Genomic DNA, 14,940 nt, shown 5'->3' with positions numbered 1-14,940 from the left:
CAATCCTGTTGCGAAATGTACTTTGTCTCATTTGTCTGTGCAGCGTAATCGACGCTGATTCTCTCCCTTGCAAGAGATGTTTAAATACAACGTTTGACATACAAACCACGGCTTATGTTATTTGTTACGATAGCGAGTGTGGATTATGTTGCTTTGTTTCTGATTGACACCATATTAGCTCGCTGAGTGAACCCATTGCAATTTCACGGCGAACAGGTTCAGGAATCACCATAACTTTTCCTCCATTCCTATTTTTTTACTTATAACATTGCGCGGCTAGCTGTCAGTTTGAGATCACGGCCCCGTGACTCGTTGGAGTGGCAACCAAACAAAGCATCGTTATAATAGTTATAATTCTAATTCTAATTACAGGAGGAACCACATGAATGTTGTCCATGACTTAAAATGAAAGTGTTTCTGTGGCACACACTGGATTCGAATTCACCAACGTCATCAGTCAGTTTCTTTAACCACAGCCACCTCTTCTTCTTCTTCTTCTTCTTCTTCTTCTTCTTCTTCTTCTTCTTCTTCTTCTTCTTCTTCTTCAATCTTAATGTTCGGTAACCTGTGATATATGTCGTCATTTTATTCTAGAGGATATGCGTTCCTATTTGGAAAAATCTTTTCAGCATCGATAACTTTATGCTCACTCAATGGGAATGATTTCAAATATGTGATGAAAATAACATCTAAGGAGGGGAAACAACAAACGTCCATTGTGCGTTTCCTCTCAATTATATATTTTGACTAGGCGACCTCGTCATCCACTGCATCAACGTTGGTACAATATACATTTTTCCTTCCTTTCTTCCACTTTTTTATTTTTTCTCATTCTATTTTTTTCTTTTTTATTTACGTCATTTATTTAACCACATTGTTACTACTACTATTACGACTACTACTATTACTACTACTCTTTTTCGAACACGTTGCATCTATTCACCATTAACGGCCGAACATACGTTGCCGCTATTCCCTTTTCATGACATTTCTTTATTTACGCCATTTAAATCCCGATTCAGAAAACAAAAAACAAAACAAAAAAACTTAATTGCTCAATTTTACTTATTGCATACTTTCAAACAAATAAGGCCACCACTTGTACATAAGGATTAAAACAACAGCAAAAGAAAAACAAAATACAAAAAACAAAAAAACAAAAAACAAAAACAAGAAACAAAAACAACGAAAAAAGAAACATTAATTTTAGACAGAGATGCAAAAGTTTCTTCTTATTTTCGTTTTAATGGACACCAATACGCATTGGTTTAGTAAAACTGAGTCAATGGTCGCCTACAAAAGCGAGGTTATTGTGTAACTAAGAAAATATTATGTAGCGAGATATAAATAAATTGGCTTCGTGCTTTAGTAATTTGGCACTTTAGTTAATTTGTTTAAAAAGTTTCCACATCTTCTCCAACGACCAAAGGAAAAGAATCAGCTCACTATAATAATTTTCTTACTTATTAATTTATTACATTTTTTAACATTTTTTTTTATTATAATTTAGGTGAATGCTTATACTTTATTGCTGTCTTGCTCGTGTTTCTCTATTATAATGGAAAATAATTGTATGTGTATTGTACGACATAACCACGTTGATACATCGATTCTCGTAAGATTACTGAAGTTAAGCAACATTAAACCTAACCACTACCAGAAAAGTGACCATTTGGACATACAAGGCACTGTACGTAGAAGGATATCAACACCTTGAAAGAACTACAAAACCTAAACAGGGACTGGGGATCGCTTGTAAATGTAATATTTCTAGGAGTTTTTCTAGGGTTAGTGCCGTTTCGGTTCGGGTTACAAAATGTGGTGGACATCTTATCCTCATCAGAACTTTCGATAATGCTTCGCGGTTGATCGTGTCAAATACATCCTTAAGATCGGTAAAATATAGCAGATATAAAAATTCTGCTAAATATATTTTTCTGAAGTTGCCGAACGCTAAGATCATATAATTTTTTTTTTTTGCGCCCAGAAAGTAAACATAGATGAACTTCTGGAAGAATGGATGCGAGCGGTTTCCAATGATGAATAGTAAATCAATACCTAGATAGTTCTGACAATTTCTTCATAATCATTTTTGAACAAAAAGATAGGAAGCGCATATATATATATATATATATATATATATATATATATATATATATATATATATATATAAATATAAATATAAAGTTGAAGTTATACATTTGGATTTTACCGTCACTGGATTATTTATCTTCCACCATGTGTAATCACCTTTTTCTTCACCATATTCCCTCTGCTTCACTTTTTTTGTTTTCAAGTAAAATCTTTGACTTACTTGTTGTTTCATCAAATACTTTTGCATGCAAAATCCGATCCCGCATTTGGCTAATTCCTACCCTCTGATGAGAAGGAGAGTATTTCTTCGAAACTCCGCGGATTAAGGACTATCCACTTATCTAGTGTTTCCTTTTCGGATTAAATATGTTTTAAACTCATTTCAAAGTGTTTTTTTAACATGTTTTATTAACTGTTTGCTCGTATTATAAGCTCTATTTCCTATTTGGTTTTATCGAGCTTTTACATCTGGCTGAGATAATTTTATAAATATTAATTCTGTAATATTTATAATATACTTTAATTTTACCATCTTGGATCATTTTGGTAAATTTAATTTTAATTTTTATTTTATATATATATATATATATATATAATGTTTTTTATTTATTTATTTTTAAAACAGTAATCATGCACGTAGATTACTGTTTTTAAAACAGTAAGCATGCACGTGGATTACTGTTTTAAAAATAAATAAATAAATAAAACTATTATTTGTTTATGTCCAAAATAAAAAATGGGCAATTTCTAAAAAAAAAACATCCGATCTTCAAGGTGAAGACGCTAACCTCAATATCGTTTAAAAAATCAACAACAAAAATCTAAGTGTATATATATATATATATATATATATATATATATATATATATATATATATATATATATATAACTACTTCATTTACTCACATAAAATTAATATACGAAAGTATAAATTTATGCGTAAACTTTAAGTATTTACTTCAAAAGTGCTCAATACGTAGGTAGAGCAAGTTAGTTAGCTATAAAATATATATGGCGATTAAGCTACACTGAATATTCCGCGTTTCATCCACTCTAGGATTCTTCAGGCTTATGCGCGAATTTTGTGGTTGTCTGTCCTTTTTATACATGCACCTTCTATTGAGATTTTAGTTGGCCAATCAGCTTTCTAGTATCCACCGCGCCTTTCCTATTAGCCAATGGGCATGCACTTACCGGACAAAGGCCTATTTGACCTCTGGTTGACCTATTCCTTTGTGTATGTTCTATTTTGCATGGATATCTAGCTTTAAATTTAGTTTTATATATATATATGTATATATATATATATTAAATATGTGTAGATCATTCTGTAACCCGGCAAGTAGCAAAATCCTACCCCTTAATTGTTGATATCTCTAGATGCCAGAAAGCCTTCTACTCTAATACTTTCCTCCCTCGGTCTGATGAACTACGGTATTGCTTAACTGTTTCTGCTTTCTCGACTCTACTAACCCAAGTTTAAATGTAATGTCATCAGACAGCTCGCAGCCCAACTCCCCACTATTTCCTGTTAGAGGGGATTCCAAATAGTAGCCCATAGTTCCAAATCGCAATATATCTTATTTAACATGGAAAAAAGTAAAAAAAAAAAAAAAAAATGATACGATACGCAATATATCTTAGACCAGCAGATTTAAGGAGATCAGCTCTAATACCATCTACGCCAGCGTCTTATTTTCACTGTTCATTTGTGCTACAATTTTTGAGATTTTATACATTTTCATTTATATATAAAAGGCTCTTTAGGTACGAATCGTTCTCTATGAACTCCGAAACGGATGAGTCGAGTTTTTAAACAATTTCACACAAATGTACTTCATGTGTTTGGGAATGTTCTTAGATCGGTTTTGCATCGGAAGCATCAAAGATCGATAATCGAAAAAATCCGAGTAAAGAAGGAACAGTTTGATTTCAACTGAAACATCACAATTGCATTTGAGAAGCTTTATCACCACACAAGCAGAAGGAATCTGGTATAAATTCAACAGTAGATTCTTTGGTACGAAAGAGGCGTGTTCGAAATGAATTTTTTTATTTAGAGCACAATTTAACCATGATACTTGACTTTAGAATTTAAAGTTTAATTCAAGCCGTTATATAAACAATTTTATAAAATCAAGAGTAGGTTCTCGACAATGCAATGTAGACTTCAATGTATTGTGAACAAAGTCACTGCAAGGAGGAATGTGATGCTTCATCCTGGTGCACCATTTGATTAAAATATGTGCCATTTCACCGATTTCGATGACAATAAAAGTATTGGAAGTATTAAACATTCGTTGATTCTCATTCAACCCCGGGCAACGTCGTGTCTCCCTGGTAGTAATTGTATAATTATCGGGCTGATCAGTATTAGATGGTTAATCCAAGAATGCATTAACGTGTTCACTGTAAGGATTATAGATATATTCTGGTTCGTTAAGTAACGTTGCGTTGTTTTTTTTTGCGCGACGTGAATAAACAGAAAATTTCAGAGATGATAAAACTTTTGAAAATCAGCAGCATGTGGTATTTAAACTGATTTCACCTCCACATAGATTTTACCTTTTTTCAGTCGACTGAACTTGATGTATGACAGGCGCGACCTTTCATTTAATCGCACATCGTTTGGAATGGAAGCCGTTGTTTAAAATCGATCAATTGATAATAATTTTTTTTTGTAGAATTATTTTAATGTTATCGGATGCATTCAGTTACAAGGTGCTTTGATAAAATTCTCGCCATAGAAAAGACGACGGATTTTCATTTCCGTTTGATGAAAACCGGATTTCTTTTTTTTGTTGCAGACTATCTACTAGTTTGACCAATTGTGTAGAAATCCCAAGAGCGAAAGGAGCCTTTTATCAAGTCTGAAAATGGCACAATATTCAACGTGTGAGATCGGAGATGCGGCGCTGTACAACCCATGCTTAAGATGGAGTGCTACGAAGTTGTACCCTTTTCTTACTGACCCCCTCCTCCCCAACCTAAACCCGCTAGACTGCTTCGTTTGGTCACACACCGAGAACATCATCAACATAACCTCCACAATACCAAAGTCAGCTGATCGCCCCGTACGCCGAGTATTTGCCGAGTTCCCGCTGGTGCATTTAGAAAAGGCATGCTCCCAGTACTGGACCCGTACAGAGGCGGTGATTTAGGCTGCAGGCGACTACATTGAATAGATGACAGCTCTACTACATAATCACGTTCCGTGAATTAACTTTTTAAATAAAAAATTTAAAATAAAACTGTAGTGTTATTTTCTTTAGGCCTACAAGTTTACCGTTCCATTCTGTTGACAGGTTATGGCATGAAGGTTTTCTCAGGTCATACGGTATCACTGGAAGAATCTTTAACATAATTAAATCCTTCTTAGATAAGAGAAAAATCCAGGTTGTCATCGATGATCGTACATCCAAACAATATGATATAAATGCGGGAGTGCCTCAGAGGTCTATCCTGGGACCTCGATTATGCTTAATATTCATAAATGACCTCCCTGACAAAATTGTCTGTAAGATAGGTATATATGCTGATGATACCACTCTCTATAACCGGCATGACAGGAAAACAAATGAACACATATCTAGAGAAATGGCAAAAAACACTAGAGGATGACCTCCGATTTGTAGTGGAATGGGGACAAAAATGGATGGTCACATTCAATGCTGCCAAGACTAAACTTGTTTCCTTCAATAACTACAAGAAACCTTCTCTACCACCAATAGTAATGGCCAAAGACTCTTTATCTGAAAGTACATCTTTTAAACTCCTCAGCCTAACGTTCACAGGAAACACGAGTTGGAAAAATTACATTGAGAGCATTGCCAGAAACGCTGCGAAGAAGGTAGGTTCTCTCTACTGTGCTAGAAAGCTACTAACGCCCGAAAGTATCTTGTACCTCTATAAGGCCACCATTCGCCCATGTATGAAGTATTGTTGTCACATTTAGTCTGATGCATTTGCCACTAGTCTCTCACTCCGAGACAGGGTTCAAAAGAGAGTCGCCAATCTAATAGGTCCTGAACTGTCATCTAAGCTTCAACCTCTGTCCCATCGACGTAATGTAGCATCCCTCTGCCTGTTTTACAAGTATTTCAATGGTGAATGCTCTGACGAAATGTAAGCACTTGTGCCCCCTCTACGTAAGTACTTCCGACAAACCCGACAAGCATCAAAATTCCCACCCTTCACAGTTGAGATCCCTAGATGTAAGAGAGCCTTCTACTGCAATAGTTTCTTCCCCAGAACCGCTGGACTTTGGAATTTCCTTCCGAGTTCCTGCTTCCCCAACTGTACTGACATGCATAAGTTCAAGTATAACGTGAACAGACATCTTGCTGCCCAACTCCCTACAGCTCCCTGTAGCTTATGTCCCTGATAGTAGCTCTCTACAGGAAAGTAGCAATGTGCATTGTTTGGGGTGAAATTGCAATTAAAAAAAATATTTTGATATTTTGATTCATGCAGATTATCTATTTATAATTATATTATATTGGACCCAATATAGGAAGCAAATGAATATTAATAAATAGAAAAAATGGTTTTTAATATAAATATCAACACACACACACACACACACACACACACACACACACACACACACACACACACACACACACGCACACGCACACGCACACGCACACGCCCCCCCCCACACACAAGAAAACAACTAATTTACGTTTTTCCGTCCCCTTGTTACGATGTTTTCCTTGCCTTACGGTGTTATTTATAATGTTATTGCTTATATACATGTGTATTATATACTGTATTGTATTTTGTTACTAATTTTTAATTTCATATTCCGGGGTTGTAATATATATATATATATATATATATATATATATATATATATATATATATATATATACCAGCAGAAGTACCAGTCGTTAACTGGGTTCAAAAATAGGCTGCGTTTTTTATATTTCTATATTTTAGGGACCAGGCGCATATACATACCCCATGACTTTAGTGAACTACCACTGTACAAAATGTAACATACCCATTTTTCATTCTCTCATTGTATGCGGTCAGTTTTGTATAATAATCAACCATATAGGAGACTATTAGTGCACACACAAACACACACAAACATTAAGTTTGAATAGAATTTGATCAATATTTAAATAATCTATATAATTTTATTATACCACACCTTTTCAACCTTAAACACGCTTATCACAATAATCTTATGTGGATCTATATTGAAAAAAAATCAAACTTATAAAACTTTATGACGTATTTCCATTGTATGGATATCAGGTGCGAACATAGACCCCATAATTTTATTATACCATATTTCTTCCAACTGAAAGATAATTATAAAAGTATACTTACGCAGATAGATATCGGAAGCCTTTGTTAAAGTTTGTGACATATTTTAATTCTATGGATGCAAGGCACGAACGCAGATTCCACAATTTTTATATACCATCCATGTTCAAGCTAAAACATATCTGTCAAAGTATTCTTATGCGCATCTATATCAAAAACCTTATAACACACACACACACACACACACACACACACACACACACACACACACACGCACGCACGCACGCACGCACGCACACACACACATATATATATGAGGACGTGCAATAAGTAATGCCCTGACCCACTTCCCATAGCAGTAGAGCAACGAAACGTTGCACAGTTATTAGTCTTTCTCTACATAGGAACCACCCAGAGTTATGCATTTCTCCCATCGTTTGATGCAGCTCTGGAGACCGTTTTTGTAGAACACCCCCGGTTGGTTCTCCAACCACAACGTGATTTTAGAAATCAAGGCTGCATCATCTGGGAAACGTTTTCCTTTCAAAAACAACTTCATGGCTGGGAAGAGGTGAAAGTCAGAGGGTCCGAGGTCAGGAGAGTAGGAAGGATGGGGAAGGATTTCATAACCACACGCCCGTGCTTCTGATCTGGCGACATGCGAGTTGTGGACCGCAGCGTTGTCCTGCAGGAGGAGGGTACCTTTGCTGATCTTGTCCCGCCTCTTGATTTTGATAGCTTCCCTTAATTTCCTCAAAAGTGAAGCATAATAGGCTCCTGTAATTGTGGTACCCTTTGCCAGGAAATCTGTCATCACTACTCCGTCCTGGTCCCAGAAGACTGTGAGCATGACCTTGCCAGCGGAGGGCTGCATCCTTGCCTTCTTTGAAGGTGATGAGTCCAAGTGCTTCCGCTGCATTGACTGGACTTTAGTCTCTGGATCATAGTGATGGACCCAGGTTTCATCCTGTGTAATCAGTCTTTTGAAAAACTTTGACTCATCTTCTTGGAACATCTCCAAATTCATCCTCGAGCACTCGACACGTTCTCGCTTCTGGAATGGTGGGCTATTTGGCGAAGAATAATGCGCCGATCTTCCAAAATGGCAGCCTCAACTTGACGGACAGATGCCTTATCAATTGCAGAAGGGGGGCGACCAGGTCTGGGAGCTGTTTCCACAGACTTCCGGCCATGTTTGAATTCACGATACCAGCGTTTTACAAGGTCATATGATGGGGCATTATCAGCATAAGTTTCTTTCATTTCATCAAAAGTCTCCTGTGGTGTGCGTCCTTTCAAATACAAAAACCGGATCACTGCTCGACATTCAACAGGCTCCATTTCACACCTGACTCAGTTCAAACACCTGTAAAACAGAAAACACAATTAGTTCAGAGCTGTAATTTGCCACATAACCCGTAGAGATATAAATCATTGCACATGCAAAATTTTAGGTAGATCAGATAACTGGAAGTGGCCCAGGGGCGTTACTTATTGCACGTCCCTCATATATTAGCTTTATCTATGAAAAAGAAAAAAAAATTGGTAAATTTTCCAATGTTTAATAATGATAGTTAAATAAAAAAACAATTTTTATTTTGAATACATATTAGTTTTTTTTACATATAAATAAATTTAATTAAACTACAGGCGTCAAAAAGTTAAGGAACGTGGGAAATTATTAATGAAAAAATAAAGAATCCTTTCAGTATTTAGTAAAAAAAACCCTTGTTTTCAATCACATTTTGCTGCAAGACAAAACCAATCGTTCACATGTGGTAGGTGAGATATTGTTCCAGGATTTTTTTTATACATTTCCATAAATCATCATTTTTTTTTTTCTGCGATCTTATCACCAATAATTTTCCAAATATTTTCAATTGGATTCAGGTCGGGGCTCTGAACTGGCCAATCCATAACGCAAATATTGGATCTATTTAGCTCTTCTAAAACTATTTTTGCTTTATGGCACGGTGCGTTGTCTTGCATAAAGATATCAGAATCAAAAAGATTAGGAACCACATGTTCTCTAATTAATTCTCGGTGCATTCGGGCATTAACTTTTCCATGAATCCTCACAACGGGGTCAGTTTCTTTTGAAAATATCATGCCCCATACGATTATACTGATCCCTCCAAATTTTACTATACTTTTAACGCACTTAGGGGGCAATCTTTCTCAATTATTTCTTCTGGCATGTGGTCTTTTGTCTGTTTGTCTGATTTGAAAAGGTTGAATTTAGATTCATCATTAAATAAACCTTTTCCCATTTTTTTTTAATTCCCAAATGTTTTTCGGCGAATAACAATCTGGCCTTTTTATTTTTAATAGAAATTAAAGGCTTTCAGCATGGACGTCTTGAAAATAATCCAACTTCGTTTAGTCTTTGTGAGACCGTTTGTCGGGAATTTTTTTGTCCAGTTTTGGATGTAAAATCCCGGGATATCGAAGCTGCAGTTTTAAAGCGACTAGAACGAGTGATATTTCTACCCTGGCTCTTAGTTGTTATTCAGAGTCGATCCGATCTTTTCTTTTCAGTCAATGGTAAATCTTTCTTTCTATTTTCAATATCCCAAAAAAATAACGATTTTAGACCTTTTCAATATTTTAGCAATCACCCTTATGGACTTTTTTCATCAAAATGATCACAAATAAGATGTTTTCCTCGTATAGATAACTTTTTTCGAATATTCGGAGTCAACATTTTGTTAAATTGCTATTAAAATTCCCATTTGTATTAATTTTCGCGTTCCTTAATTTTGGACGCTTGTAATGTAATTACATTTATTTATATGTAAAAAACTAATATGTATTCAAAATAAAAAAATATTTTTTTTTATTTAACTACCATTATTAAACATTGGAAAGTTCACCAATTTTTTTTTCCTTTTTCATAAAGTTAAAACTTAAAAAAATGATCGACTGTTCCTTAACATTTGGACGCTAGTGTATATATATATATATATATATATATATATATATATATATATATATATATATATATATATATATATGTACTTATAATATATATATATGTATATATATAGTATATATGTATATATATATATATACATATATATTATATATATATACATATATATATTATATATATATATATATGCACACATATATATATATGTACTTATATATATGTAATATATATGTATATGTATATATATAGAGAGAGAGAAATCGTGAAGGGCCTTTGGCAGACCTTCTTCGTCCATTTCGTTTGGAATCACAGGTTCTTTACCAATTATGTTGCTGAAGTGTTTAAACCACTCGCTAACCTACTCCTCTTTTAAGTTTCCCTTCAACATTTCTCTTTTTGCTGCTTTTCTTCCTGTGGTAGCATTGATTAATCAACAACTTTCACCATGACTAGATCTTTCATTAGTTACTTCAACTTGTTGGACCATTTCATTTAGCTCTTCTTTTTTAATTTGTTTGTATATTTGTTCCAGCCTTGGTTCCTCTTATTGGAACTTTTGCTGTGCGTCTGCGGTTGTTGTCTTTTGAAAAATTTTAAAAGATCCTTCACGATCTCAATATTGGCGATGGTCTTTTCACATTGGAAGAGTATCAGATTGCTAAAAAGAGTCTAAAAGAGGGAAAACATTACTCCAGAAGTGCTGAAAAGGTGCGATCTGGACTACATTAGTCTTTCTTTTGCAAATAAGCTTCTGAGAAAGAATATGAAACCCGATCAATGATCCAAGAGTGACATGATATCACTTCCGAAAAAAGGAGATCTAATCTTAATTCAAAATTATTGAGGCATAAGTTTATCATCAGTGGCCTCAAAACGTGTCAACAAAATGATCATAAACAGAATACAAACAAAAATGGATACACATCTTTGTCCAAACCAAAATGGTTTCAGATCTGGATGTTCAACAATTGCTCATTATCATACGACAATTAATAGAAGAAGTGAAAAGCCATAACAGGAAAGCAATCATTATTTTCGTAGATTTCCAGAAAGAATTTGATTCAATACACAGAAGCATGATGACGGAATATTTTGATGTTCCACCAAATCTACTCCAAGCAATAACTAAGATCTATGAGAACACAAGGGAAAGAGTAATAACACCAGACGGAGAAATAGAATTTTTCAATATCATTGTTAGCGTCTTACAAGGAGATACGTTAGCACCTTATTTCTTTGCCGTAGTACTTGACTATGATATAAGTACTTGACTATGATTGAAGAAAGACACTCAATGGAAGAGAAGAAAGAGCAAACGTGTTCAACAAATTGTTATTACTGATCTCGATTTCACTGATGACCTAGCATTAGTAACTGAGGAAATTGGTCAAGCCCAATAAGTCCTAAGCAAACTGGAAGAGGAAGCGCGATTGGTGGATTTGTACTGCAATGCCAAGAAAACAGATACAGGCCTTCCATCACGTTGATCCAATTGCAGTGAAAGTACTTGATGGGACTCTGCTCAAGGTTGTCGAAAACTTCAAGTACCTTGGAGCATGGTCAGAAAGCACTGAAAAAGACTGTGAAGTTAAAAAAGCACTGGCATGGAGTGCATGTCACAAGCTGAGAAAGATATGATCATTCACTCTCTCAGAAAAGTTGAAAATAAGACTCTTTGTTGCCATAGTAGAAATAGTCCTTCTCTATGGTACTGAGGCATAGACTCTTACAAATGCACTGAAAAACAGACTGAATGGCTGTTACACACGGATGCTCAAGATGACCCTCAATACATCATGGAGGAACCACGCAACAAACCAACAGATTTATGGTGACCAAACACCAGTATCACTGAACGTATAACAGAGAAGGATGAGAGTAGCCGGTCACTGCATGAGACATAGCGAAGAGGAAGCCAGCAAGCTTGTTTTCTGGATACCAACAGATGGATCGCCAAACCGTGATAGAAGAAGAATGACCTACATTGGTTACCTGCTACAGAACACAGGATTGGAAAGTGTTTGGGACCTGTAAACTGTCTTGCGAGATCGAGAGAACTGGAAAAGTCGTGTAAATTCGGTGGTGTAGAGTAAAGACGACGAATACATATAAATATGTATGAATGTATATATATATATATATATATATATATATATATATATATACATTTATATATGTATACCTATGCGCATATATATATGAATATATATATATATATATATATATATATATATATATATATATATATATTCATATGTCATTCCTTTTTAAAAGATGGATTGTTCGATCATCGAATACAAGATGCAAGCGAGAAAGATCCAGAGAGTTTTATGATTATACAGATTAAACAGTATTTTCATTTATACGAACTACATTTTTTATTTTATTAGTAAATTGTTTTCTTTAGTTTTAATACGCTTAAGATTCTTCTGGGTAAGCACGTGACGGAATGATTGCTCTCTTTACGCAATTAAGAATCAGGAGCCAGTCTAAACGTAAATGCAAGATTCGGGCTTTGTCATTTAATACTTTCTGACTGTGTACTGCTCATGTCTATCGACTTCACATTTATAGATATTTATTTTTTTTGTCCAATTCCTACGTTAATTTCTAGTTGCCTGGATGAAAAATATTAGCCTTAAGAGCCAAGGGTAACATTGTGACTGGGTTCGAATCTTTGGATTGGCAGTAATAGTCACTGACTACACTTACTATTGCGTAAGCATGAACACTAGTGTCTGTAGGTATGAAAACAATTGTTAATATTTATTTTTAAAATATTATTATATCTTTCTTTATAGATGTGTATGCATGTACCTCTCTCTCTATATACATATTTTGATATTAAAATTTATTTCTGACTCTGTTGATATTTTCCCGGAAGTTAAGGAAATAAACAAAAATTCTCACAAATAAAACATTTGACTCACGCATGATTCGGATATGTCCGTCAGAAGAAATACCACATAAAGCAAGTGAAGTCTCAAAGCGCGCGCCTAACGAATAACTATAAAAAAACGACTATAGAAGGTAAATTCTTTCTAAAACTTGCCCTAAGTATTTTATTTGATAATAAAACAAAAAATTCCTGTGTAGCTTAATATCATAAATATATTTTATATTAATATATATATATATATATATATATATATATATATATATATTGTGTATATTTAGTCAGCATTTTCTCATTTAGACAAATATTATTGAATAGCACGGAGTTAATCTGTTTTACAATTTTCCTTTTTATCTCCTCCAATCTCCGAATAGTCCTTTTTGTGTCTTCTCGAAATTGTATATGTTGGATCCATAATCGCGAGCGTTTTTGACAGAAGTACTTCTATCATCCTCAGGCATATTGTAGAAATAAATGTAGAAATTGTTTTTAATTTTCGTATATATACATTTTTTCGTAATCACGTGGTAGCTTGTTACAAGTTAGGTGGGCGGACTTTTTTTTTTTTTTTACATATATTAAACACATTTATATATACAAACACGTATATACATATTCAAAAATTTATCCCAAACATTTCAAAACGTTCCGGCTGTATTCATAATTAATATTATTTATTTGAGTATTCTTTGTTTTAATGTACAATGCTTCGAGTATTCTTATCCTATTTACATTTCTCTCACTCTGCAATACTCTTGTATTTTCTACCATAATTCTTTGAAATTCCGAATGGTGGTAGCTATGTCCTTTCAAATGTTGTGATATGGAGCTAGAGTCAGAGAGGTGGAGAGTCAATCTTCGCGACAATGTGTTAGTTGTTGAACCAACATAGCTACTAATATTGGAGATACATTCTCCTATTGGGCAGCTAAATTTGTAAACTACATTGGTCCTTTCCAACAGGTCATTTGTTTGCGAAATGTTGTTTTTCCTTACAAGGCTTGTTGTCTGTATTTTTTTATAATGTATAATAAATTTTATTTTTCTATTATTATTGGGAGCCACGTATCTACGGATTATATTTTTAAGAATACTCTCATCGATTTTTGAGTTCTTGTGTAACTGGTTACGGTAATATATATTAACAGGTTGATAATTTTCTTGAATATTGCTAATTTGATTCAAATTACTAATGGCTAGTTTTATTTCTTTATCTACAAGAGAGTTAGGGAATTGATTATTTACTAACACTTGTTTCATATTTTTTAATTCATTAAAGAATATTTTTTGTTTGAGGAAATCACCTTTGCACGGTGTATAAGATTCCTTATTATATTCGTTTTATAACGGAATGGACATTCACTTTTAAAATTTAAAATACAAGAATTAACGGATGTAGGTGTTTTAAAAACGGAGGTGATAAATTCATCGCTACTAGAGTCAATGAGAACGTCTAAAAACGAGATTTTATTATTAGTACTTAATTCATATTTAAAATTAAGAACTGAATTATTCTGAAAGATACCCTTTAAATATTCTATTTCCTCTGTGTTATTGACAAGAATTAGTATATCGTCCACATATCGAACGTAAATAGAAGGTTTCTCTATTAAATCAAATACATTGTTTTCTAGATCAGCCATATAAAAATTAGTAAATGTTGGTCCCAATACGGAACCCATGGCCACGCTATCCATCTGTGTGCATATATTTCCCAGATGATAAAAAAATGGGACTTTGG

The 14,940-nt window shown here is 34.1% G+C and overlaps 1 protein-coding gene across 1 annotated transcript; it reads left to right on the top strand.

Moving 5' to 3' along the window:
* The first annotated feature begins 11,244 nt into the window (after nt 1–11,244).
* Nucleotides 11,245–11,574, top strand: LOC145303485 (uncharacterized). Its single transcript, XM_080144881.1, has one exon. It carries the CDS (start codon nt 11,245–11,247, stop codon nt 11,572–11,574), a length of 330 nt encoding a protein of 109 aa, XP_080001007.1.
* The last annotated feature ends 3,366 nt before the right edge of the window (nt 11,575–14,940 follow it).

Source organism: Euprymna scolopes, chromosome 2 (assembly GCF_053919585.1).
Source record: "Euprymna scolopes isolate OS-2025 chromosome 2, ASM5391958v1, whole genome shotgun sequence".
Lineage (NCBI taxonomy): Eukaryota > Metazoa > Mollusca > Cephalopoda > Sepiida > Sepiolidae > Euprymna > Euprymna scolopes.
This window is presented reverse-complemented; position numbering and strand designations above follow the sequence as displayed.